Source organism: Astatotilapia calliptera, chromosome 2 (assembly GCF_900246225.1).
Source record: "Astatotilapia calliptera chromosome 2, fAstCal1.2, whole genome shotgun sequence".
Taxonomy (NCBI): Eukaryota; Metazoa; Chordata; class Actinopteri; order Cichliformes; family Cichlidae; genus Astatotilapia; species Astatotilapia calliptera.
In genome coordinates this window covers 36,911,704-36,937,772 of record NC_039303.1, presented here as the reverse complement: position 1 = coordinate 36,937,772, position 26,069 = coordinate 36,911,704, and the positions used below count along the sequence as shown (strand labels likewise).

The 26,069-nt window shown below is 42.6% G+C and overlaps 2 protein-coding genes across 4 annotated transcripts; both read left to right on the top strand.

The window, feature by feature from the left end:
• The first annotated feature begins 1,122 nt into the window (after nucleotides 1-1,122).
• On the top strand, nucleotides 1,123-14,603 carry rab11fip5b (RAB11 family interacting protein 5b (class I)). Of its 2 annotated transcripts, XM_026146565.1 has the most exons (6): nucleotides 1,125-2,243; nucleotides 3,859-4,388; nucleotides 7,203-7,806; nucleotides 8,424-10,898; nucleotides 11,747-11,882; nucleotides 13,307-14,603. In XM_026146565.1, the coding sequence occupies exons 1-6, from the start codon at nucleotides 1,864-1,866 to the stop codon at nucleotides 13,565-13,567; spliced, it is 4,386 nt and encodes a 1,461-aa protein (XP_026002350.1). In that variant the 5' UTR covers nucleotides 1,125-1,863; the 3' UTR covers nucleotides 13,568-14,603. The 2 variants fall into 2 exon arrangements, with proteins under 2 accessions (XP_026002359.1, XP_026002350.1); XM_026146574.1 differs by lacking the exon at nucleotides 8,424-10,898 and having other exon boundaries at nucleotides 1,123-2,243.
• A 792-nt stretch (nucleotides 14,604-15,395) lies between these two features.
• sfxn5b (sideroflexin 5b) lies at nucleotides 15,396-25,634 on the top strand. Of its 2 annotated transcripts, XM_026146540.1 has the most exons (14): nucleotides 15,396-15,855; nucleotides 18,713-18,781; nucleotides 20,321-20,398; nucleotides 20,594-20,620; nucleotides 20,729-20,783; nucleotides 20,878-20,903; nucleotides 21,023-21,076; nucleotides 21,289-21,345; nucleotides 21,424-21,489; nucleotides 21,639-21,729; nucleotides 23,564-23,679; nucleotides 23,809-23,894; nucleotides 24,957-25,074; nucleotides 25,327-25,634. In XM_026146540.1, the coding sequence occupies exons 1-14, from the start codon at nucleotides 15,799-15,801 to the stop codon at nucleotides 25,402-25,404; spliced, it is 978 nt and encodes a 325-aa protein (XP_026002325.1). In that variant the 5' UTR covers nucleotides 15,396-15,798; the 3' UTR covers nucleotides 25,405-25,634. The 2 variants fall into 2 exon arrangements, with proteins under 2 accessions (XP_026002325.1, XP_026002335.1); XM_026146550.1 differs by lacking the exons at nucleotides 20,729-20,783; nucleotides 20,878-20,903; nucleotides 21,023-21,076 and having other exon boundaries at nucleotides 15,397-15,855.
• The last annotated feature ends 435 nt before the right edge of the window (nucleotides 25,635-26,069 follow it).

The window sequence follows — 26,069 nt, the reverse complement described above, 5'->3', positions numbered from 1 at the left end:
TCAAGAGTTAGGAGTTCGCCTTGTAATCAGAAGGTTGCCGGTTCGAGCCCCGGCTCGGACAGTCTCGGTCGTTGTGTCCTTGGGCAAGACACTTCACCCGTTGCCTACTGGTGGTGGTCAGAGGGCCCGGTGGCGCCAGTGTCCGGCAGCCTCGCCTCTGTCAGTGCGCCCCAGGGTGGCTGTGGCTACAATGTAGCTGCCATCACCAGTGTGTGAATGTGTGTGTGAATGGGTGGATGACTGGATATGTAAAGCGCTTTGGAGTCCTTAGGGACTAGTAAAAGCGCTATATAAATACAGGCCATTTACCATTAATTAATAATCTAGGTAGGGAATGAAGGCAGGGTGGGCAGGTCATTTTTCCAAAGTGTCAGGTGAGAATCTAGGGAACCACGTCAGCTGTCATTGACTGTATGGCAGAAATGTCCTTTTAGTCCGTTTAGGTGTTTGCCAGGTGACTTCATATCATCTTATTACACCAGATATATCATAACATTCATGTTTTGTTTTAAATTTCTTTGCTGTCAAATTAAAATATCCTTTCCTAAGGTGGGGGACGTTGAAGTTCATAAACTTCAGACTTACTCAGCAAGGAAGCAAAAAAACCTCCTTGGACAGTCACGAACATTTGGCTATTGTTAAACAGCCTATATGTTAATATTTAAATCAGTCATTTGTGATTCAATGGTTTATTGTAGCTTAAGGGACATGATCACCTAACGTAATATTATATTAACTTTTTTCTAGGCACAGTAAGCCAGGTAAACTTCAGCTGCATAAATATGAGAGCATTTTTACAACAATGAAATAATGTAACCGAGATATCAAGGAATCCGTTTGTGGTAAACAGCGCATAAAATTAGAAAGTCTACAGCGTCTGAGTTGTGTAAACTGCATGTATGACTGACCTGTCTCTGAAGTCCACTAGATGGCGCTGCAGCTCCAGGATAATGTCCTCGGGAAAGGATTTTTTATCCCAACTAATATCATTTTTTTTAATTATTGTTGTTGTTTTTTATTTTTGATATTAGGAAGTAGAGCTCTCACAGGAAAAGCAGCTAGCAATATATTTTCATACATTAAAAAATGTTTGATCACTTTTAGGAGTATAAATAGTTAAAATTATACGGATCAGTTTTCATTTGCCATTTACAAAACCCGAGTAATTTGTGACCTGGAGGCCCATATAACTGATTTTACATTCAGCTTGCACTCAAATTAGACCTGAAGTCTGGTTGGAAACAACAGGCGAACACACTAAAAGACAGAAAAACAGGATGAGCTGCAGAATATTTGGCTTTGACAGAAGGTTCCGCCCAGAAACTTCAGTAAATCCATTTCCCGCATATTAAGCGAAGCTGCTGAAGCTGGTCTTTCTGGCTCAAACGCACTGACGTCGGCTCTGAGCAGAGCTTCTGCGCGTCGGTGGATCTGATGAAGCTTTGTTGGGTGTTCCTCTTTAATTCTGCGGCATCTCTCTGGTTGTCTGCGGGCCCGTGGAGGAGGGCGGGCCGTAAACGCTGGGCAGATCTGTGGACTGTAAACTAACTGATGCGACGTGAGCCGAGCATGGATGATTTGAGCACGCAGCTCACCTAACGGGATTTGCATTTATTGAGTCATGGTAGTATGCGAAGCTGGAAGTTGAGGAGAAGCCGAGTCTGCTGTCTGGAAAGTGACCTCGGATAAACCCTCGGAGGCTTGGCCGACTTTGGACATTTTCTGCAGAGGGTTTTTTTGCGCAGCGCGGAAACTCCAGCACAGCGTGAAGGGGGATGATCTCCTAATCGACTGATAAAACACGCCACTAAGTAAATTAACGACTGCTGTCGCACACGCAGGGCCCCTTTGTAGCGGTGCAAGATGATGTCACTGATAGATCTGGACGATGATCAGAGATGGGTGCCCACTCATGTGAATGTCACCGTCCTCCGCGCAAAGGGACTGCGAACCAAGGGCAAGCATGGCAGCCGCTACCTCTACACCATCATCCAGGTGGGGAAGGAGAAGTACACCACCGGCCTCGTGGAGAAGGCGGAGGTGCCCGTGTGGAACGAGGAGTGCTGCTTCGAGCTGCTTCCCGGGATCCTAGAGGATGGCGGCCGGAGCGCCTACCCCCCGGGGAGCGGGGACCTGGTCCTCACGGTCATGCACCGAGTGCTTATCGGGCTGGATGTGTTTCTCGGTCAAACCATTATACCTCTTGATAAGATATTTCATGATGGAGTGTGTCCAAGAGATGAGTAGGTTGGCTTTTTATTAGTGCAACTTGCCTGCCAAACGTGTTGTTGTTTTCAGTTTAGTGCCACAAAGAAGTGATGTGTCTTTTTCTTTTTTTGTCAGACTATGACAAGATTATGTTAAATATGTTTTCCAGGAGAATGATGTGCAACTTTCAGGTCTTCATTAAAAGCATGTAGTTCATGAAAGCTCTTGGGAATAGTTCCCATCTCACGCAGCAGTGATTATCAGTCATGTGCAACATTACAGCCCAAAAGGCAGCAGCTCCTTCCACGGGAGACTTTAGCAGTGGAATCAAATGTGCTGTTTTTGCAGGATGACGAAGAGGTTAGAAAGCTGCCAAGCCTTTAAAACTCGTTACACGCTGGCTCTTTGGCCCCCTGTCCCGATACAGAGATACTCCAGCAGCAGTTCCCACAATGCACCGCAGAAATATGAGATGAGATGCAGTTTTCACTGAGATCCATTGTAGCCAGAAGACCTCCATCTTTATCCCACATCATTTCAAAGGAGACATTTTCTCCAACTTGTAGGAGAATAAAAACATGACCTGTAAATAGGTTCCCATTAAAGAAACCCATTAATGCTTATATTCAGGATAAGATAAGAACCAGTTGAAGTAAAAGGCCAAAATATTGGCCAAACAAGACTACAGTTGCTCTAAATGAAGTGTATCGCACTAAGCGCATTTGTTATAATCAAACCCACTGTCTTTCCTGGCCAAGCTGGAGAATCTCTGCAGGACTTCTGCATCCAGTTGTTGGCTGTCAAGTTGTCACAAAAGCTCCAGTATTATTTTATTTTAATGCTTTTTGCAGATTATTAACTCTGGCTTCCTTTTTTAAAACAAAAGCTGTTTATCTTTACTTTTTGTTTTTCAGTAATACAGTTGAAGAAAAGACACCAACAAAATGTTACAGGCTAGATTCTCCTCCCAATCCAAAGGGCTCTGGTTTTACTTTAAATTTAACCATGTGAGCAGAAGAAGGTTCTTATCTTTAGGTGTTACCCACCTTCATCTTTATATTCCGTCATTCGAGAGCTCGGCTGTGGCACAGGTGGCATAACTGGATGCATGACATTGGTGTGATACTCTTCCACTATTAACACTGAAGAGCAGAATGGAGTAAAGCAATACAGCACATCTGGCTTTAATTGTGGCTTCTCCGCCCTCTCGCCTCTCTCTCTCTACGCTCTGTGAAACTCATGCTGGATTCCTGCTGTTAGTTTTGGCTCTGTAACATCTTCTCTGGTCAAGTCTCAAGACTTTAGGAGGCATGAACAGAGGAAGGATTTTATTAGTTGACCTCTCATGTTGTCCATGTCTTTTTGTCCATACGTGCATACCAGGTGTAGGTGGGTAGATCTGGAGGAATTTGAGTGGTGATCTGCTGTCTGAGGCTTACAAAACAGTTTTTCCCAGGCAGTTTGACACAATCCCTGAACCAGTATTTTCAGGTTATGTAATATTTCGAAGGGCTTGCCAAAAGGAAATGGTTGTTTTTGTTTTGTTTTTTTGTTGTTGTTGCTAAAGTTCTGATTTCACCTTTAACCAGATATGGTAACAGTATCCTGCTCACGTGCTGTATTGTATTTCTGTTTCTTTTACTTCTGCAGGTGGTTCAAGCTCAACTCGAAGGCAGGAAGAAAGGAGAAGGAACGTGGCCAGCTCCAGATAACAGTCCAGTTCACCCGCAACAACATGACAGCCAGCATGTTCGACCTCACCATGAAGGACAAACCTCGCTCTGCGTTTGGAAAGCTCAAGGATCGTGTCACAGGGAGGAAGAGGGGGGACGTGGAGTCTTCATCGGCCATCGTGCCGGGCCGTTACGCCGCCCTTTCGGGATCCCTGGGGCAGCCGTTTGGAGAACAGAGCGTAGGGGTGGTGGAATCGCGTGATGTGGAGGTAGCAGAGGAGAAGAGGAGCAAGATGAAGGATTTCTTCAAAGGCAAGCTGCGGAAGTCGTCGGACACCAGGTCGTGTTCGTCTCTGGCTTCAGAGAGTAGTTTGTCTTCCATGGCCAGTGATAACCTTGGCCCTCCACCCAGTCTGGATCTGCTGTCAGACCCTCCCAGTTCCCCCATCTACACTAGCAAAGTGAGGGTTGACTCTCACTATGGGGAGACAGATTTAGCAAAAAAAGGTAGGCTTTGAAATAGTTCAAGTGCATAACGCAGAGTTAAAGAAAAAACCAAACCTTTTTTTCTGTTTTCTAGCAGCCATGCTACACAAATTCCACCTACTCTAACATCACAAACATTTTATTTTTATTGAATAAAAGTCAGATGAAAAAAATCACATTTATATGAAATATACAGCATATTTAGCAAACACGGATTTTCTTTAGATTTGTGTGCAGCGGCTGTACTGATCAGGACATAGGAGACATCAGGATCTGAAAATAGTTTTGTTTTGAATGACCTCCATATCTCATCATGCATCTTAGTAATCTTTATCTCTCCTCATAAACGCGGCTGTTTCTTTGATAAAAAAGCACAAAAAAGGGAACAGACAGTTATCTCTATGCCATCGCTACTTAGAAGCTACACAGCCCAAAGTTTCCCTGAATAATGGTGCAAACGCAAAACTTAAGATATTTGTTGACTGGCTTCAAAGGCAACTCCAACTATGTATGGACCATCGTCTAGATATGAGCAATGCCCGATATCAGCATATGATTAAATACAAATAAGTATTTGATACATTTTTTGTATTTTTCAGTCTGGATTGTGAAAAACAATCTAGCTGTCATTAAAATGCAACCTTAAAATTAATTGAAAACCTGACTGAATTTTAAATATAACAGTTATTTTTAATAAGTGGAAATAGTGCAAATAGTGACCCCCTTAAGTCCAATACCAACTGATGTCACTAAGTGCTGCGTTTCCTCCCTTGAAAGGCTCTGCTGGGCCTTTACTGGAGCTGCCTTTAATCACTGCTGGTTTGTGGGTCTGTCTGCATTCAGCTCTGCATTTGTTTATCAAACTGTATTCAAGAAATATTCAGTTTCTTTGCCTTGAGAAACTCTTGGGCTCCTGCTCTTCTATCAGCAGTCACATCATCAATAAACAACAGTGACACAGTCCCAGTGGCCAAAATACATGCCTGTTTAACAGGTGATGGTATGCTTCAGATCACGAGTCCTCTCCATATTTTTCTCTGTCCTTGGGTTTTCTTTTCACTCTCTCTGATAGGTTTATTTAAGTTTTTCAACCAAATGATCATTTCCTTCGCATTCATCAATATCTCAATCGAATTCATGATGAGAGTTCCAGTTGAAATTATACCAAATGCACTTTCAACACTTGGAATTAACTCCGGATTTCTTATCTGCTCAATTTATGATAAAATAACAAGAGAACAGGCCTCAATCGGTCATGTAACTGCTTGTCAATCAACTGTCCAATTACTTTTAGGCCTCAGCTGTATCAGGAAGTAAGAAGGCATTTACCATTCTGCTTACAGTTTTTTCTGATTGCTTAAGCACATTTTTTGTAACTATTGGCTAATTTTGCAAAACTCTTCACACAAATAAGAAAACCTGTCACCCAATCATCAAAACATTTTAGTTCTCTTGCAAAAGCAAACACAGCCAGATTAACTCTCCACACCTTCGTAAAAATGGTGTTTCCGTATCAAACAGTACACACAAGCCATCATCTACTAAGCACACAATGCGCCAACTGCACACTGATGGTATGAATACAAAACACATCTGGCTTTTGCTTTCTCTGTGCACAAGGTAGGCTATGTCAGTGTGAGCTCATACTTCTGTCATAGATCCATAAGCATAGAGGGATCCAAACTTCAAGTACATCAAAACAAACACAAGTGTTTATTTCCAAGTATAGGATTATTTGCAGTCGCCATAATGACTCTATGGGTTACTTGGTCTGCAGTGAACATGCTTCCTCTGCCCCCAGCATCTGGTCATCTAGCAATTCTGTAAAGTAACAATTTCAGTATTTTTACATCAATGGTATTGGTGTGTTTCTCATTGGCATATGGCAGTGCTACAAATCTTTGTGCGAAGTGACTGTACTCACCGATTCTCATTTCAAGATGTCCTTATGGTGCTTGATACAGTGTAGCGGCTCGAGTTAGGCTGGACCCGTTGGCCAGCTACCCTCAGGGTCATTCCACGGTTGATTACATGGTCCACTATTGTAGCTCTGATGTCATCAGCAATTCTATTTCTTACTCTTCCTACCCTTCCTCTCCCCCCTCCTCATCTTCCTCTCCCCCCTCCTCGTCTTCCTCTTGCTCCTCCTTGTCCTTGTCGTCCTCTTCATCCTACTTCTTCACCTCCACGTCCTCTTCCTCGGCCTCCTCTACTTCTCACTCTTCCTGCTCCCTCCATTGTACTCCGCACACGCAGCTTACCTGTATTATAGTGCTTAGGCTGATTGCAAAGTGAACTAATTATCTAAAAAAGTTTTCACATGTGAAAGTGTGCCAGACAGTTGGCAAGTTAGTGTTAATGATAGCCATACATGTGTGTACTTTTGCTAGGAGTGTGTTGGAAATTTGGTAATTGAGTGTTGTGCAGTGAATTGTGCCTACAGTTTTGCAAAGTGTGTGTTACAAAATTGCAAACTGAGTGCAAAGCAGTTTTTGTGCTTTTAGTTTTGCAAACTCAGTGAGTGGTTTTGCTATAAGTCTGAATAGTTTTAGAGATTGTGCTACAGGAATCACAGTTAGGGTTTAAGCATCCAGAAAAAACTGTAAATGTTCAGAAATAGTGTGATCTTTGCTGCCCCTAGTGGCAAAAACTCAAACATTACCGCTTCAAACCAAAAAAGAAAAAAAAAGAACCAAGGATCCTCCTCAAAATACAGATTCAGATACATAGCCTTATACAGACACAAAGCTTTGTTTGTCTTCAAATAAAAACAAAGATGTATGAAAGAAGTCCTTATTTAGTTTTATTAACCTGTTTTTCCCATCTTTTCAACAGTGCTCACCAGTCAGCACACCACAAAAGTTCTCACTCACAAGCGCGCCTTCAGCGATGAAGCTAGTAAGATCACAACGGCCTTCCCTCGAGCCAATCCTGCAGTCGAGTCACTCAAGGGACAGACCATGACTCAGTCCCAGTCATCCTTGTGTATAAATGGAAGCCATGTCTATGACTCTGAGCCATCGACCCCAAAGGGTTCTGGAGCGCTCTCGTCCAAACTGGTTCTGCTGGAAAAATGCTCCCCGCTCTCTCGCTCGCTGCAGAATCTCACCAAAAGAAGTGAGGACAAAGCTTCCTTTGCAGAGGGCCGACGCTGGTCCTTTGACAAACTGAAGAAAGAGGAAAAAGAGGAAGAAAAGGATGCTCAGGCATCGTCTACTTCTATTCAAGAAGCTCAGATAGGGGGTTGCCCTGTGCAGGCAATGACGGTCTCGTCAGCTGCTGAATCAGCTGACAAAGGAAAGAAGCTAAGAAAGACGTTCTTTTCTGGAGGGAGGAGTGATTCTCTCCCATCTAAGTCAGAACTCAGCCATGCTGGTTCCACATCAGAGGGGAGGCTCAGAGGCTGGTTTGGCTCTAGTGAATCCCAGAACAAACCAAGGTGAGTTGGGCTCATTTACGACCTCGTGTCTGCGCTTCAGACACTTTGATGATCCAGGCGCAACAGAGGCCTGTGCTCAGTTGGGTGTCCTGGGTTCAGCCTTCACTCTTCTGCCTGCTCATTTGAAAATGGAATTGATTTAAATCATAATTTTTTCCATCTTACAACCATGCTGTGCCATCACCTCATGCTATATTTTCCACAAACAGCACTCCTGCATTGCCAGTTTTTCTACCCAGAGTGTGTTTCTTTCTGTGAGTGGTTTTGAAAAAGGATGTGAAGAATATCATTCCATGTTGACACGAGCTCACCCAACAGAATAGCTGCCAGTGCAGTTGGTGCTTGAATGGCTAAGTGCGATAGTTACTTTTCGTTGCTTGATTATTTTGCAGATGTGCTTTGCTTCTTTGTTTTATTTTACGTTACTCTTTCCATAAGTCTGTCATGAACCTCGTGAAGTTTAAAGACTGACGTTAAGCGGGAATATCCCTCTTTTGTTGAGGAATATCAGCTTGTATTCTGGTTATCTTTTCTGTTTTTGTACCAACAATGTTCCCCATCTGGTTACCTGGCACATCATTAACTAAGAGGACTATTGTGCCCTATTTCCTTCACAGGCTGGAAGTTTCTCCTAAGGTAGAACGCAGCTCAGATGTACCCCCTCCCCTCCCTCCTCGTTCCCCTGTTCCTCCTCAGTGCTCCTCTCCCTCTGCCTCTCTCTCCGGTCATGTCTCACCCGATGACTGCAGTCACATCAATGTCTTCACCCCTTCTTCCTCTCCCTCCTCAACCCCCATCTCCCCTTCCAATCCTTTCCTCCCACGTATGCAGCGCAATCCCTTTTTTGAGGAGCTCATAGCAGGAGAGTTGCAGAAGTCTCCTCCTTTTGAACCTTGCTCCTCTGCTGGCTCATCCCCCTTTCATTACACCACTCTACCTGCCCAGCCCCACACACCCACTGCTCCTCATGAAGTTAGCGCCACAAATATGGCTTCCATAAAGCGGGAGCGCCCAAGGGCAGTAGCTAGGCAGATATCACTTCCTGCATTATCGCCCAAAGTGGCCTCACCAAATTCTCCTAATCACTCCGCCCCTTGCTCCAGGTCAGAGAGTACAGGAGAATGGGAGGACTCATTTGATGCCTTTGCCTCTAGCAGGCTCAATTCCCCAAAAGTTTGTCCTCCCCAAAAAAAGCTGACAACCTGCCCGGGTTCATCTCGTAAACGTAGTTATCCCCTGGCCAATAACAGTAACTATGCACAAGAACTGCAAACATGTAATGAGGAGCCTCCACCTTTGCCTCCAAGGAGACTTTTAAGAACATCAGTGAATGAGATTTATTCTGATGGCTGGCTGCATAGAGGTCAGGAGCTAGCTGTCCATAAAGAAGCCTACCTCCTCTCTCAGACCGGTGTGGCCTCACTACAGCGTGGAAGAGAAGGAGAATGTAAAAGAAACAACATATCTCCTGACCCGCACACGAGCAGCGAGACCAGCGAGTCCCTCAGCCTGAACTCCCAGTCGCACACAAACGTTACTTCTCCGGGGCTCACGCCAGAAGACAAGCTCAAAAAGTTCAAATATGAACCTCTGGAAGACGAGACTGATTGCTGGGGGGGGATGTTGTTCGAGCAAGACTTGTACGGACGTGTGTGTAGAAGAAATTATGGACAATGCAAAGTAAACAGTCATCGTTTATCGCTGAACGCCGAGGAAACTACTGGAATTGAGATCACGTCTAAGAGCTCAGGGCCTAAAATGCTTCTTGATAGTGAGATATCCGTTGCAGAGCTTTTGAAAATGTCGCCCACTACTCTCTCACATGCAGATGCCAAGGCGCTAGGTATTTCTCCCACTCCAGGAGAAGACATACTGGAAACGAACCTAGCAGAAACTCCCTGCACCAACAATAACATCTCTTTCTCGCTAACTTTAGGAGATCTGAACATGAATGTGAATAATACAGACTTTGGTTTTATTGATTCTGATGGGTCTTCGCACTCGGAGGTTGGCGATAAAAGTGGGACTTTACAGCAACCGCTTGAAAATTCACAGGTGGCCGTGTACCATTTGGAAACCAAACCTGAGGAAATATTTACTTTGAAGGACACTTACATCCCCGAGATGAATTCGTCATTTGAAATATCTTCCAATAAGCTGTGCAAAGTAGCTCCAGTCAGCCAAGACAATTGCCGTGATTATCGAAACGAACTGAACAATGTAGCACCGCTTGGTCACTCCAGGGTAACAAGCCGAGAAATGACTGCTTTGATGTCTCAAAATCAGACCAGTGTTTCACCAGCTGCTGAATGCAGAGAAGAAAGAAGAAATGACTATGATGATTTTAACCAGACGCAGAAGGACTTTGATGAAAATTGCAATATTCAAGCAGAGATGGGTAAACCTAACCAGCCGGAGTCATTTTCAGGGGTAGTTAGTGCACGTTTTAGACCAAAGGCAGTGTCCCGACAGAGCAGCAGCGACAGCCCGAACAGCCAAAGCAAAAGTGGAGACAGAGAGTTTGAACAGTTTTTATGTCTTGTGCAAAACATTTCAGAAATCAGTGAAGGACCGTCATCATATCAGCCCTCTAAATCAATTCTTTCTTCCTCGTTTGATTTCGATAAACAGGCAGGTTTGCTTGAATGTAGCAACAATGAGCAAACGTGTCACAGAGACTCAAACACAACATCGGCTCTATCTCTAAAAGGAAAAACAGCAGCGTGTCTTAAAGAAAACAGCGTTACAGGAAAACCTTCTGAGATCAGTTTTGAAGACCTCCACGCAAAAGTAGCGCCAAACTCGAGAAACCCTTGTGAGGCAAAGATTGGGCAATCTTTGCACGAACCCCCTTTTTCTCCCTCCATCTTGTCTGCACTCTCCCTGTCAGCTGATACACCTGTCTGCTGTCCGTCCATACATCCCTCAAGCATGGGGCCAAGTGCTGGAGCCAGCACTACGCTGGCCGTGGCCCCCTACACCTCCTCCTACTCTACCACCTTCACCACTGACCAGCCCCTGGTCGCTGCACGGCACTCACTTTTGCCTGAGGAGACACAGACAGCTAGCAACCTGCCCCGTCAGGAGAGCAGGTGAGAATCCTCACACTAGGACATCACCTGTGTAGCTATTTACAAGCTGTACTAAATTAGAAGACCTGACAATAGCCATGATTTGCACATATGTAACTGGGATGTGTTGTTGTTTTTAACTCTTTGGTTGCTGTGATAGTTTTGTTTCCTGCTGGTCCGGCTTGCTTCTCGTTGAATGCACTTGCATATATAAGTTCTGCCTTCTCATCCAAAGCGATTGGATGATTACTGCTGTAGTGCTCTTGGCTTTGCTGCACATTTATGTTATTCATCTCATGTTTCAGTTTGTGGTTGCCTATTGTATTTCTTTATTTCTTTATTCTCTTTTTGCTTTCTCACACTTTGCTGTGCCTAAATTTAGCCAGTTTTTCTGCTAAAGAGTCACATATGTAAACAGCACCAAAAAAGTGGTAAAATATGCATTTTTTCTAACCTTATTCACAAAAGTATTACATTTTTGTACTTTTGTCATGTACAAAAGTAAGGCAGGCAGCCAGAATCGTCATTGGTGTTGAGCATTAAACGTTTATGAGACTCAGAAATCAAAAGTCTGTTTTGTGTCCCAGCTGTTTTGGGGGTGAGGTTAGAATTTTCAGCGGGACTCAATGGAGCTCAAAGAAATTACACTGAAACTCGATCTGGACAGCTGCAGCTTTTCATGCTGTGCTCCAACCTTTATGTTAAATGTTCACATGCTGCATATCTTTCCTTCAAAGAGTGAGGTCTCAGATGTGTTAAACCTCTCTAGGAAATGCCAAGCTATCATTTGACTTGGACTTGGAAAACAGTTAGAAGCAGTTATGCTGAACCGGTGTGGAAATGCTAGTGCTCACCCCTTTGTTTTTCAGGCCTCACCCAGTGAAGCCAATAACCTCTAGCCAATCAGAGAAGAAGGAGGGTCGTTCAGTTCTGGAGAAGCTCAAGTCGACTATTAACCCTGGACGCAGCACTCATCAAGTGACAGCTGAACCTGAGAAGAGTCAGGTACTGTGAAAAATACTTTGTAATCTTACTTTGTCCAGTGATGATTATTAATTAAATAAATTCTCTGTCATATTGGGATGAGGAACTCTAGAGCAGCGGTCTCCAACCTTTTTTCCGCCACGGACCGGTTTATGCCCGACAATATTTTCCTGGACCGGCCTTTAAGGTGTTGCGGATAAATACAACAAAATAAAACCAGTACCGATACCAAAAAAAAGATTATTCATAACACACGGGAAAAGACCCAGGGAAACCGAATTAAAGATAAAAACGATAAAAAATAATGCTAAAAATTGATAAAACCCCTAAAAACCATAAATTTCACACCTGAGCCTCAACTCTCGCGGCCCGGTACCAAACGACTCACGGACCGGTACCGGTCCGAGGCCCGGGGGTTGGGGACCGCTGCTCTAGACCGTTTGAATAACACATCAGGGCAACACAGGAACAGTGCACCAGCTGCTTCCTAACACCCCCCTGTTAAACTGAAATCGCCTTCAACACTAGGAGAGAAATACTGATCCCATTACGCCTTCTAGGTGTGGCATAATTCTTTGACCTAGATAAGCATAAGTGTGGAATTAATTTCATATCTGTAACTACTTACACGAGCATATTATTTGTTTCTGCAGGAGAGCTGTTCTCTTTTACATTTCTGCATCCTGTTTAAGTAAATATGAAATGTTTCAAACTGCAGAGGATTTAAAATCACAGTTGTACTCAAGCATTTCTCGCATCGGTGAAACTTAACTAGCAAATCAGCAATATTGTTTTTCTTTTTTAATATAACACTGGATAATGTCGCCCCATGTGTGGTCAGTTGTTGGTCAGAACTTGGCTCATAACAGTTACATTAGTTTCTAATTCACCATTTCAATTTTCAAAACACTGCACGAGTCTGACTTTGTGCAAACAGTGGAAGAATTAAGTCATTAACCTGCCATAGTAAATCACAGAAAGCCATTAGGTTTGTGACTGTTTAACGCTTCCATGAGCATTTATTGGCACCAGCAGTGCACGTGGTGCTAATAACTGCACTGCAGGACTGTTGTGATGACCTCACTGTTTCCTGTGACTCATGTCATTTTTTTTAACCACCTGCAAATGAAAATGTCCCCACTTTAACTTTTTAACGCAGGGATCTGTCAATCATCAATCGTTTCAATCACATTTGGCACAGAAAGAATAGTTCGACTTTCTTTCTGAGATGCTTAGAGAGCGCTGCCTGGAAATGTTTAGGTTAACGTAAACACAGTGAATCGAGTTCAGACTCTGACTTTCACTCTTTATGCTAAGCTAAGGTAAACACATTTGCTGTCACGCCCAGAAAGAATGTGAATTAATATAGTTATTTCCTCTAAATATGATTGTTTACAGGTATTTTTCACATATGAAACCTTATTTTCCTTTGACCTGTCTTGCAGGAGGTGATGGTGGACAGGTCAGCCCAGTACCAGCACCTGACTAACATGGAGCTGATCTCCTTGCTGCTGCAGCAGGAGATGGACATGCAGAAGCAGCAAGCAGCCTCGGAGCAGCAGGAGGCGCAGCTGGAGAAATGCGAGGCCGAGCTGAAGAAGGTCAAGTCACAGGTTCGAGACCTGGAGGACTACATTGATAATCTGTTACTGCGGATCATGGAGCAGACGCCAACGCTGCTCCAAGTGCGTGCTAGGCACAAGTGAGGACAGTGCTAGTGTGTGATTGGTGTGTTTCAGGCCTCTAGGATATTGCATTATTGAAAGTTGTTATTTATGGATGAGAGTACGTAACTGTTCTGGAGGCAGATCTCCACCAAATCCGATCTCACAAACATCCAGGTCTTCTCACTGCTGATACTGCCCTGTTGATGTAGACACGATATTACCCAACATGCATGCTGGTTACTATCTCAATTTGGTACAAACAGAAAGCAGACAAAGCAGAAAAAAAGCTTTTATCAAAGCAGAAGCAAAAAATTCTTTTACTCATGCTTATGCATTAATGTAGTCACCTGTTGTAAATTTAATCTTAAAGTCACTGCTTTCACATGTGCTTAAAATAAAAGAAAATAGGATACAGAAAAAAATTCTGGAAATGTTTTTGATGTGCTCTGGTCAAATATGATGTTAGCTTAAGTAACACTTTAAAAATGTAGGATTTACAGCCAATTCAATTTTGACACAAGGCTGTTTTATCAGTCCCGTGAAAAAAATGCATCCACAGAGGCTAACTTGAGCTAACACCATATTTTTAGATTGTATTTAAGAATAAAGATTGTAGCAACACATAAACTGCTGCTTCGCAAAGTGGATTATATTAAAAAAATGACTGTTTCTGCATTAACATTGCTGTATGATGACCAAAAAAACAGCATTTATGTTTGTGTCAGAAAAGACTGAAGAGGATAAAGACTTACAGTTTGCATTTGCAATAAAATACTCTGTTTCTTCAGTGCTCTCCCCCTCTCCTGGAATTTTACAGGCTAAAATAGTCAGAATGTTTTAATATATTTTTAAGCTTTTGTTGTCTGTTTATGTTGAAATTATAACATTTTACTGTAGGGATAACAGAGTAAACATTCAGTAAATAAGAGTATTATAAGTTATTTCTATCAAATAAAGTTTGTCATAATAACATCATACCTAATGCCACTCTAGTGTGACTGTAGCTACTTGCAATGCTTTACACGACCGCAGTACTGTAATATAATAAAATAAAGTGCACATGAGCCGAACCTTCCACACTACTTATGTTGTTTTTGCTACTGATCAAACTGCAGTAGGTCTGCAGAGTGACAAATCAATGCCGTCCTGCAAACTGTGCTGTATGTGGTAAGTCATGCAGCAATGCTTTTAATCTCCGCTAGAGGGCACTCCTGACTTTACAGCTTTGGTGGAAACCTGCTGGTTCAACAGGGACCTCTGCTCTGCAACTTCATTAGAAAATTGCATCCATGACTCCACAGACCAGGCAAACACATCCCTTTGCAGGAGTGACGACGTAATTGTGCTTCTGGAAGTGTTGGTTTCAGGTGGCTGGATTATAGTAAAATAAGAAAGCAAAGACTTTATCAGGTTTGGCACAGTTCCCGTTTAGAAGGAACAGATCTGTACACACAGAAAGGGGCTCACAAAATTTAGCAGATAAAATGTAATTGCAGTCAGAGAAGGGGTATCCTTATCTTGTCCTTATGTAATAGTAGAAGATAGCATTTAAAATCTTATTTTGGGGGGTATCTGATGCATATTAACAGTGTTCATAATTAAGTAACCCCAAAGTAACACTATAGGGGAAAAAAATGAATGCTTTGAAAGTGACGCTGGAAGTGTCATTTATCCGAATTTATCATGCACATTTCGCTCCATATGCCACAGTTGGCTTATTTATTATTTTTTCTCAGTTTCCTCTTATTTTTCTTCATATGTATCAGCGTTATAAGAGGAGAAAAAACAAAATCTCTTGTCTTTTTTCTTGGTGTTTTGAGATGGAAGTAATTTCCTAAGCGGCAGTGTCTTGCTTCTCTCCACAGAATGATAAGAGGTAATGAAAGTGTCCAATGCGCTGACTGATAACATAGATTGTCGCTGCTGGTTCTTTATTAAGTCGCTCCAGGCCGACCATTACTCCTTGCAGACATCCGGCCACGCCCCCTCACATTATGAGTAATTGGGTCTATCTGACACCTATGGTGGCATCAGCGGTTATCTCTCCCCAAGATCAATCCGAACAGTTATGCAATAGCGTTCACCTAATCGATTATTTGGGATGTGTAGTCATGCGCTTCAACTTTGCCAGCGTTAAAGCAAATGAGAAAACTACATCTCCCGGCAGGCTTAGCGGCACATTGCTTCACTAGTTACACATTGAATGTAGTTCGCTGTACTTGGAAATCCGTTCATGATCCAGTTCATTAATAAATAAATAGTTGAGTGTCATGGCGGAATCCGCAGCGTGTCCTGCATTCCAGCTCGGGAGACCCCGATACGACCAGGTAAGCCCCCCCTCTACCCTCCGCTAACCATCCGTTAATGGGATTTTGTTTTCAGGCTTTTCGGTGGAAAACAGCTCCATCCTCCGCCCTGCAGCCGCTCCGTTCCGGATGCTGAGGCAGTTTGTGGGCACAAAGTTGGCTTTGATTTGTGATCCGATTCTTCGTTGCCTTTATTTAAACCGCAGTAACTTCCAGCTGCTAGTGAACTTGGTAGAGATGGATGAGTTTTGACTTTATTGCGGTTTTTATAGTGGAAATGATTTCTCGTCGGCAGTGCCATATCAGTGTTTTATGAGATTCCACGCCTCTTCGACGCACGGTTATATCACTGTTCGGATCTGCAGTCAACACACTGAGAGCTCGCCGTCGGTCGTTTTCTCTCAAATCTTCAACTGGCTGTCTGAGTTTGGCTTTTCCTATTTTCACTTTTAATCTAGGCTTCAAAATCTGTTGGAACATCTTGTTCAATAATCCAGTCCAACCAAACTTTCTTTTTACCCCCAGGATGCTTCCTGCAGACTGCTGTTGCTCCCACTTTGTTTGACGTTACTGGACTTCCACGAATGTCTGAAGCTCATTACTGAATTTTCCCTCCGTTAGTTAATTTGCAGTGGTCAGGCCTGACAGATAACGTGTCCTTCACGTTGACTCCGATGGCACGTTGAGGACAAGTTAAACTCGCATCTAATTATTCTGTGGTCATTCCCATTTAACGAACAGCAGTATTAAGGGAGTTATTTACGCTGTAATGTCAATGCACAGAGTAAAGTCTTCATGCCTGGAGTGTAAATTAAAGTCACACTAAACTGCTTTAAATCTGATGTTCTCTCAACTCACACGAGCGACCAATACAGTTGTTATTATGCCACCATGACAGCAGAAAAAAATATTGGAAAATATGAAAATTTTCCCACAACTACTGAAGTGTTTTTGGGTCAAGTACATTTGATGTGACAGATCTTTACTGAAGAAATGCACAAAGAGACACAGAAATCATTCAAATATTATTCAGATATTATTCTATTATTCCATTCTATTTCTTAACTTGCTGTTCAGTTTAACCAAGAGGCACTGTGTTTTGCAGGAGTGACCTAACCTGGAGTGTTTTTCAGTACAGGCAGGAGCTGGCACTCTGACAGAGCACAAACACGAGGGGAACATGCAAACTCCACACCCAGTGGCCCTAAAACCAGGTTTAACCCCAGGACCCTCTTTCAGTGGTTCAGAAGTGCTATCGCTGCAAAAATTGTAACCCCCCCCCCCCCCCCCCCACCCAAAAAAAAAACAAAAAAAACAAAAAAAAGAAAACCCTGCAAAAATGACCACAAAAAGATATAAAGCAGCAAGTAAGAGTTACAAAAGGATAAGGAAGGGATGCAGCATTACACAAAATGACTACGGTGAGATGTAGAACAACACAAAGAGACACAAGATGACGTCAAAGAGACAAAAAGACCAAAAGAGACACAAATGAATGTTGTCTCTCGCAATCTGTCTCTCTTGATCTAATTTAGGAGGATTGAAGCACTGCATGCATGAGTGTGCCTCCAGATCTGTTTCATAATTCATTCATGGACGCACCAATTAGTACAGGATATTGCATTGTTCACAGACTGCCCAAGTGACAGCTTATTAACAGTCTTTGTCTCAGGATATTTATCTTTTTTTTTAACTGATTACCATCACCAAGGCTCCCCAGCTCGGCTCGCCATTAGTTTTTCATTGCTCTTTCCCCTCTGGTCCTCAAAAAGACGTTCGTTTTTCATCAGTAACCTGCAGTTCATGTTGGGCTGTTCAAGGTGCTGCAATACTTTTAGTTCTTTGCATCAAAGCATTAAAAATTAGGGCAGTCCTTGAATCAGCATGAATCTTGTTTGGTTTGTCTGTGCTCTGTGCCGCGCTCCATCTCTGCTAGCCTTGTTGTGTGTTCTCCAGGGAGCTGAAACTCATGCATAATTAACGCGGGCTCCTCACACAGATCCTCCCTTCGCCCCACTCTTACAAAACAGCACTGCAGCACATATGGCCTGTCAGAGGAGGAGACATGCGATGAGGGAACGAGGCAGTGACAGAAAACCCAGAGCAGTGATACGGATAGATTTATACACCTACGGTCTTTATAAGGACAGAAGGTTGTTTCCAGTCATTTCAATTTGAAACTGGTGCTAGAGAGGTAATGAAAATAGAGACGTGTCAGTTCCACTGTCATTCTGCTGTGTTTCCCTCCCTTCATCTCTGATAAATGTCTCTGACGGATTCTGATTGAAGCTGCCATGTTTTCACCCGTCTGGTTTGCCAAAGAGACTCTTGGCACAGGCTCCTGTTGGGCCTTTTCAGATTGCTGGCACACATACTTAGCAATTGGCATGCTGATGTAGAAACAGTGAAGGGAACAGAAAACAGGGCGCTTGACCAGCAGCTTCAAGTCTCACTTGGGAGGAACTTTTACTGGAGTAAATGTGCAGATTGCTGGTGCATTTCCCCCAAACTTTAATCTTAAAATACATAATTTGCTTTTACATCTCAGCATTATTTCCTTCCATATGATTATAAGAAAACTGCTACACAAAGAAGTTGTGAATTACATTTTGAAGTAGATTAACGTGATCATGTGTATTCATTTCAGTGTTTCTGAACCTTGGTTTTGACCTTGCAAATATTCTTCCGTCAATATAAAACAACAGGATGCAGACATGTGATGTTATGAAGCTATTGCTGACTCAGTGTAACTGTGAGGCAGATAAAACTGTTTATTATGATCACGAACAAGTCGAATGGAATTGGTTCTGTGTATTTGAGTGAAAACATGTTTTCCTGCTATTTTTAAGGATTAACTCTGTCATGCTGTCTTTCCCAGGGTTCGTTCTTTGGTCGACTGAGACACTTTGTAGACATCATTGACCCGAGCACTCTGTTTGTCTCAGAGGTAACGTTTTCTCTAAAACATCTAGATGTACAGACAGGTGTCAAACTAAAGGAAAAACACAACAAAGTCTCTTTGTAAGATGCTCAGCCATCTCGGGCTGCCAGGACTGCTTCAGTGCAACTCTAGTCTCTAGTAGTGAATCTCCTTTTTATGTTCTACTGTATTGAGAGCGGATGATGGTGAAGATCATGTCATACGATTCACATCATTTTCGTACCCATCAGCCAATTCAGGGTAGACTTGCAGTCAAGACCGCCTAAACCAAGACCAAGACAATACCAAGACCAGAGGGTATCGAGACCAAGACAAAGACGAGATGAGACCGAGAACGAGACAAAAAAGTCTTTAAACTGCAGCCGGATGCTGCTTCGTTTACAGGTGTCGGGCATATTTATGTGTTCTTGCAATGCACTCGCACAGCCCTCCTCACCGCCGTCTACTGTCTCACTCACTCACTGAGAGGACAGACGGATGCTCCACTTGACTGTCGCGTCTCTCACCCTCTCTGTTTTTCACATAATGATATTATCCTATATCCTCGCATGTGATTATGGGATTGGAGCATAGCTGAGCCACTGTGTGAGAGCTGAAAGGAAATTAAGTGAGGAGCGGCTCTCGCTCAATGGGAGTCGACTCTTCTGATTCACTACAAAGCGCTCTGTAAGCACGGCTCGTAGAGCTGATGCTTTTGTGCATGACACATTATTGAACGTTACGCTGTGCGTCGTGGATACTGTTGACTCCAAATCTCCCGACCACTATGTCGATCTGAGACAGGAAGACCAAGACAAGACCGAGACCAAATCCGTCAAGGCCAAGACAAGACCAAGACCACGTAAAAGTGGTCTCGAGACCAAGACCGGTCTCGAGACATCCAACTCTAATTCAGGGACCCCTCGTGTTCTTTGGATGGTGACCCTGGTATCCTGAGACGCCACTCCCACGAGGACAGAAACATTTTATTAGAGGATAAAGTTGAACATGGGACAAGTGGATTTAAACCATTCCAGGAAAACCCCCCTTCCACATCATAACTGAGCCACCAGGTCCCCTCACTGTGTGGGCAAGGGGCTCAGGGTTTTTCTGCAATTTCTCACCCTCAGTTTGTACAATAAATAAAACTCCATATATCTGTATCTGTGTGTCATATTTCACAGTGATATTCCTGATTCATGAAAACATTTTGTATTTGAACATCTTAAAAGGTGTCACAGTGGAGTAATAAAAACCCAAGAATTCAACTATCAACTTGCTAAACATGCCATGTGCACATGATGGATAGGTTTCTCATAACTCTACAACAAATAATTGTTAAAATGCCAAATTAATTACAAGGTAAAGCTTTTTTTGCAGTCTTAAATATTTTCCTGTCAAATGCAAAGTGATGTTCAAGTGTATTTTCAGATGGAAAGGTGCTGTATTGTGGATAAATTTGTTTATATATGTTCAGGTACAGCGCCGCAGTAATACAGAATTCTATATTCTACACAATCTTGTTCCTGCAAAAGGATAATTTCATTCTTGTTCCAATTTTGACAGAAACGGCTAAACGAATGCATCAAACTCCTCGATGACTACAAACATGGCTCACTCCCACCTGGAGTGTCTGACGTTCAGGTGAATGTTACGACATAATATTACACAATCTGTTCCTGAGAGAAATCACAACATCCTGGCTACAGCAAAATGTACATTTTCACAATATAGAAAAGGCAAACTCAATAACATCTTCCATCCATTTAAGGAAAATTATAATAATACTTCATATTTAATTATAGTTCTTTTGTTTTATTGCATTGCTCACATGTTCAGCTGTGGGAAGCACAGAAGATCAAACAGGTAAGTATTATATCGGACGTAAGTCGGCCCACGTTTACTGCCCTTTCATACATTCAAGTCTCTGGGCTGCTGGCGGCATGAGGAAGCTTTCATGCTCTCTGCACGCAGGCCATCATTCATCCTGACACAGGAGAGAAGATCTTCATGCCATTTCGAATGTCAGGTACGGCCTCAGATGAAGATCTTTGCTGAACTTGTTTGAGTTGATCCATTGTATCATCATTGTCTACACTGAAAATCATGTTTTCACTGTGCAGGTTATGTACCATTTGGAACACCAATTGTAAGTCACATATGAAAGCCATGCATTTCATAGAACACGGTCAAATTTGGGGACAGATGAAAGGAGATTTTGAACTTATTTTGTCCAAAAATAAGCTCCTATTCCCTGATTTCATCTAGGTCATTGGCCTTCTTCTCCCAAATCAGACTGTGGTGTCTACCATTATATGGCAGGTACTGTAAATAACATGCTTATTGTAAATCATTGCATTTATTGTCCATTTTGAACATCTGGTAAGTGCACTTTTACTGGGTACATGCAAAGCTTTACCACCTGTTATACACTGGGACATTGTAAAATAAAGTGCTGCTGCTCTGTTTAACACTACTCGCTCATCCTTTAAGCCCGGCTCTTCCCTCATGTCCTCCCTTCCTTTTTTCTTCAGTGGTTGAACCAGAGTCACAATGCCTGTGTGAACTATGCGAATCGTAATGCGACAAAGGTAAAAATGCAAATAAATACAAACTAAACTAAAAAAACCAACTATACAAATGTTGTGACACTGTTTGTTTTTCTTCAGCCTACACCAACATCCAAGTTTATTCAAGGCTACGCAGGAGCTGTGACGAGTGCTGTATCTATTGCAGTGAGTGGGTTTAAGATTAATACAGTTCGTCTTGTGGAATAACTTTTATCATGTTGCAGATGTTTAACTGCAGCACTGTGGAGCTGTATAAAAAGCTGGTTTTACTTGGAATTACGAGATTTAACAGATATTTATTCCATATTTTATAGGTGGGACTGAATGTGCTGATTCAGAAGGCCAATAAATTGAGTCCTGCCACCAGAATGATAATACAGAGACTTGTCCCCTTTCCAGCTGTAGGTAGGTTTTCAAAGGAGCCTTTGTTATGATGAGGGTGGGTTTCATGTGGCCCTCTGCTGGTTGATCTTACATCTTGTTTAAAAATGATTTCAGAGTTTTGTAATTGTGCTAGGATATTTTATGTATTCCTTTTATTATTGAACTTGTTATTCTCATGAACATCAGCAGTTCTACAGATTAATCCACGACATGCTTCTATTTTCTTCTTCTTTGTCAGCTTCATGTCTGACTGAACACCCTGGTACTTTGTACAAATTGGTTAACATCATTTCAACATTTTAATATCAGGTCATGTTTAATTTTTGTATGTTTCCTGAATGTTTCTAGCTCTGAATAAAGCTGTATGGGAAAGGTTTCTCATAACTAAAAGACCAAAAAGTGCTGCATTAATTCATTTTATATCCTAGAATATTAGCTAGAAACTAACAATCACACTACCCGCTACAAGCAAGCACTTGACAACAGTGGGAACGAAAAACCCTCCTTTTAACAGAAAGAAACCAGATTCAGGGAGGGGCAGCCATCCGCCATGATTGATGAAGAAACAGTGCATCATTAGAAGCTCCCAGCAACCGGACATTTTTGCAGTATAACTAAAGGCTGGTGAAGGGTCATCTACACGAGTATGAACTGCAAGCTTAATCAAAAATGCACATTTTAGGTGTAATCTTAGCTGGCTCCATAGCAGAGAGACCTGATAGCTGAAGGTTGTATCTGATATTCTGCTTTTGATAATGCTGGGAACCACTCTGTACATTCACTCAATTCTATTCTTGTAATTTAACCAATCCGGAAAAAGTAACCGGAAATACATAAGAGGAATGAACAGTGCTGAATAGGCCAATCACAATAGGTGCAAGCTGCATCAACCTGAAATGTAGTTACATTTCCAAGGAAGTGCAGGTTGGGTTATGCCGTAGGTGTGGGGTTTCAAAGAGGTTTGCAGTTATGACATGCCAATGGTGTAGATTTCCCACTGAAGCATAAATCCCTGGTAAACCTTCAGTCACAGAGCGATGCTCTGTTAGGATAATACGGTACTATGTGGTCTTTAAATGGCCTGGTAAAATGGCCTGCATTTGTATAGCGCTTTTCTAGTCCATAGGACCCCAAAGCGCTTCACACTACATTCAGTCATCCACCCATTCACACACACATTCACACACAGGCGATGGCAAGCTACATTGTAGCCACAGCTGCCCTGGGGCGCACTGACAGAGGCGAGGCTGCCGGACACTGGCGCCACCGGGCCCTCTGACCACCTCCAGTAGGCAAACACGGGGTTAGTATCTTGCCCAAGGATATTTGACATGCAGCCAGGAGGCAGCCTGGGATCGAACCACCGACCTTCTGATTAGTGGCTGACCTGCTCTGCCACCTGAGCTACAGCCACCCCATAGTCTTTAAGATAAGATGGAGGCTGATTATGTCTTTTATGAGAATTAAATTCTGATAACACGGAGCCAGTGAAGAGAAACTGAAAATGAAGAAATGTGATTTCTCTTTTAGTTTTAGTTAGCGCTCTCGCTGCAGTGTTCTGGATCAACTGAAAGTGTTTCAGGGACATTTAAAGTGACCTAATAATGCATTACAATAGTCATGCCTGGAATTGATACGTGCACGATCTTTTCAGCATCGTCATCACTCTGAGACAGGATTTGACAGTGATGGTAATGGAGAAAGTAATGGTAGTGTCCTGGTTTGGGCCACAGTGTTGTGGCTGCACAGACTACAGTCACAACGTCTGTGGCTGCAGTCGTTGTTTGTCAGTCTCTGCACAGATTCTGGTTAAAATGCATTATAATTTCTGAGCTGTCTCCCTCTCCCTTTCCAGCTAGTGCAAACATCTGTAACGTGGGCCTGATGAGACACAATGAGCTGTCCGAGGGCATCGATGTGCTTGACAACAACGGGAACATTGTGGGATCCTCCAGAATTGCTGCGAGACATGTGAGGGCTCTTTCATTTTTGCATGCATGATTCTCGTTTGAAATCCAAACGCCATCTGATTTCCTGAAAAATAAATAAATAAACTCAGTGTTTGAAATGGAGCATGTGCACAATGTTCTCTATCCCCAGGCAATCATGGAAACTGCCTTTACACGTGTGGTCCTCCCAATGCCAATCTTTGTCCTGCCCCCCATCATTATGTCCTACCTCGAGAGGTTTGTGCAGAAATACATTGTTAAGATTTTTTTCCTGTTAGGGTTGCAACTAGTGACTTACTTTTGTTGCTGTTAGTTGTTGTTAGTTGTTGGCCAGTTGGTCTAGAAAAGTACATAAAGCTGCTGCCAAAAGTTCCTAGAGCGATGTGGCACAGTTAAAACAGTAACAGCACAAACCTCAAACATGTAAAATGATCAGAATGTAAAATATAATGCAGTAAGTTTTCCAACAAAGCAAATCAAACAAAAAAGAAAAGCAAATGAAAAGAAACAAATGTACTCATATAGAATAATTACGTTTATGAATGCTGTTGTGGGTAATGATGCTTTTTATTCAACCTATAATACAAGAAAATGCAGCGACCACCCATTTAGTCAAAACTGAAGTAACACTAGTACTTAAGTATGACTGTGACTAAATCAAATCATGGCAAAAGAACAGTTGAAGCCTAAGTTAGCCTTTGAATTAAAGTACAATTTAATAATCTGGCAGGTGCAGGGCTTTGTATTATCAGCTTTGATGTTTTTGCCTCCTGATGGTTATCCAAAGTCAGACTCTAACACAATCAGCAATCAATAAATCCATTACAGTAGTTTGCTTTGTGTCATTGTGCAGCAAACTGGGACTGCTTTACCATTGCTTTAATTGTGCTCTTTTTTAGTATTGGCTGCTTGAATTTGTTCTAAAAATGCACAGCAAATACTACAAGTACTACTTTGTGTGTACTGAACCAAAGCTGGCATGTGTTGTGCCCCGAAGTGTTTACTAAACTATTCATTCAGTCAAAGGTCACAAGAGTAAAGGACAGACAATATAAGAAGAAATAGAAAAGTAAAGCAGATTTTGTGCCTTTAAAGAAGAATCTGCAGTCAGATTTATGATATTCTCTCACACACACATAAATCTCACACCCTCTAATCGTGCAGAAATAGCTCCCCTAAATCTGCACATGATGTTTTTCTCCAGATCCAAAAATAACTCATAGCTTTGCAGGAGTCATCTGGGATCGATCCACACAGCACGCTCACGTTTCTTTTTTATCTCTGCCTTGACTTGTGTAGGCTGCGATTTCTGCAGAGCAACCGCAGGCTGTTGCTGCCCATCCACAGCGTTGTGTGCCTGGTTACCTTTGGCCTCTCCTTACCCGTGGCCATCAGTCTGTTCCCCCAGATGTCTCAGGTACAGTACATACACTGTTAGACGGGCTGCTGCCTTCAAGGCCAGATGGCACAGGGAGCAGCTGTGCAAAAATTCAAATTACATGTGCACAGCTTGACATGCAGAGCCCCGACCCACATCCTTTTATTCCAGCGTCTAATTAAAACTCTAAATGACTTTCAAGGCTAAAGGAAGGAGAGAAGAGCTCAATTCTTACATTTGGTTTCATGGTCTTTGTTTTGCTTTCTTTCACTCTCTTTTTTTTGTTGGCAGATCGAGGTGTCTTGCCTTGAGCCGGAGATTGCCATGGCAACAGATTGCAAGGTGGTGACCTACAACAAAGGTTTATGATGGATGGTGGTGGAGTGGGAGAGGAGAGCAAAGGGAGCCAGGAGGAAAAGGAGGCTGCAGTGTGAATAGCTGTCAGGGAGTCTCAGCTGTAGGGTTCCTCCTGTCGACAGGTTTGGGAACTATGTGCTGCATTTTTATCACAGGAAAGACTGCTTTTTAAACTGGTTTCTGCATTTATCAAGATCCCAGCAGTTATTAAATCATAGTTTTCTGAGAGGTTTTTTATTCTGTCGTCTCCTTTTAAGAGCTCTTTGTATAGAAATGCTGATTTATTCTCTGTAAAGTCAGATTTAGCATCAGTTCATTATTTAATGCTGTATAAATAAGTGTTCCCTACAGATATGCTATTCTTTGTTGGTCCGACCGAGTACAGTTCTTCTCACTGCGTCATCCCTAACTTTGTCCGTCTGTGACTGGGGGACTGTGTATGCCGTGCAGAGCCAGTTTGTTTGAGCTTTTTGGTTTGAAACTGCTGCAAATGAACCAAAACAGTAAAAATATTCCTTCACTCTGTTTTGAATCTTGGGACAAACATTTGTAAAATATATTGAAAGCAAATGCAGTATTGATTATATGAGAGGAAATCAGCCCAAGGAGAGATGAACGTGTATAAGCTTATGAATCCAAAAATCGTTGGACAAACAGCGACGTGTATGTCCAGAGAC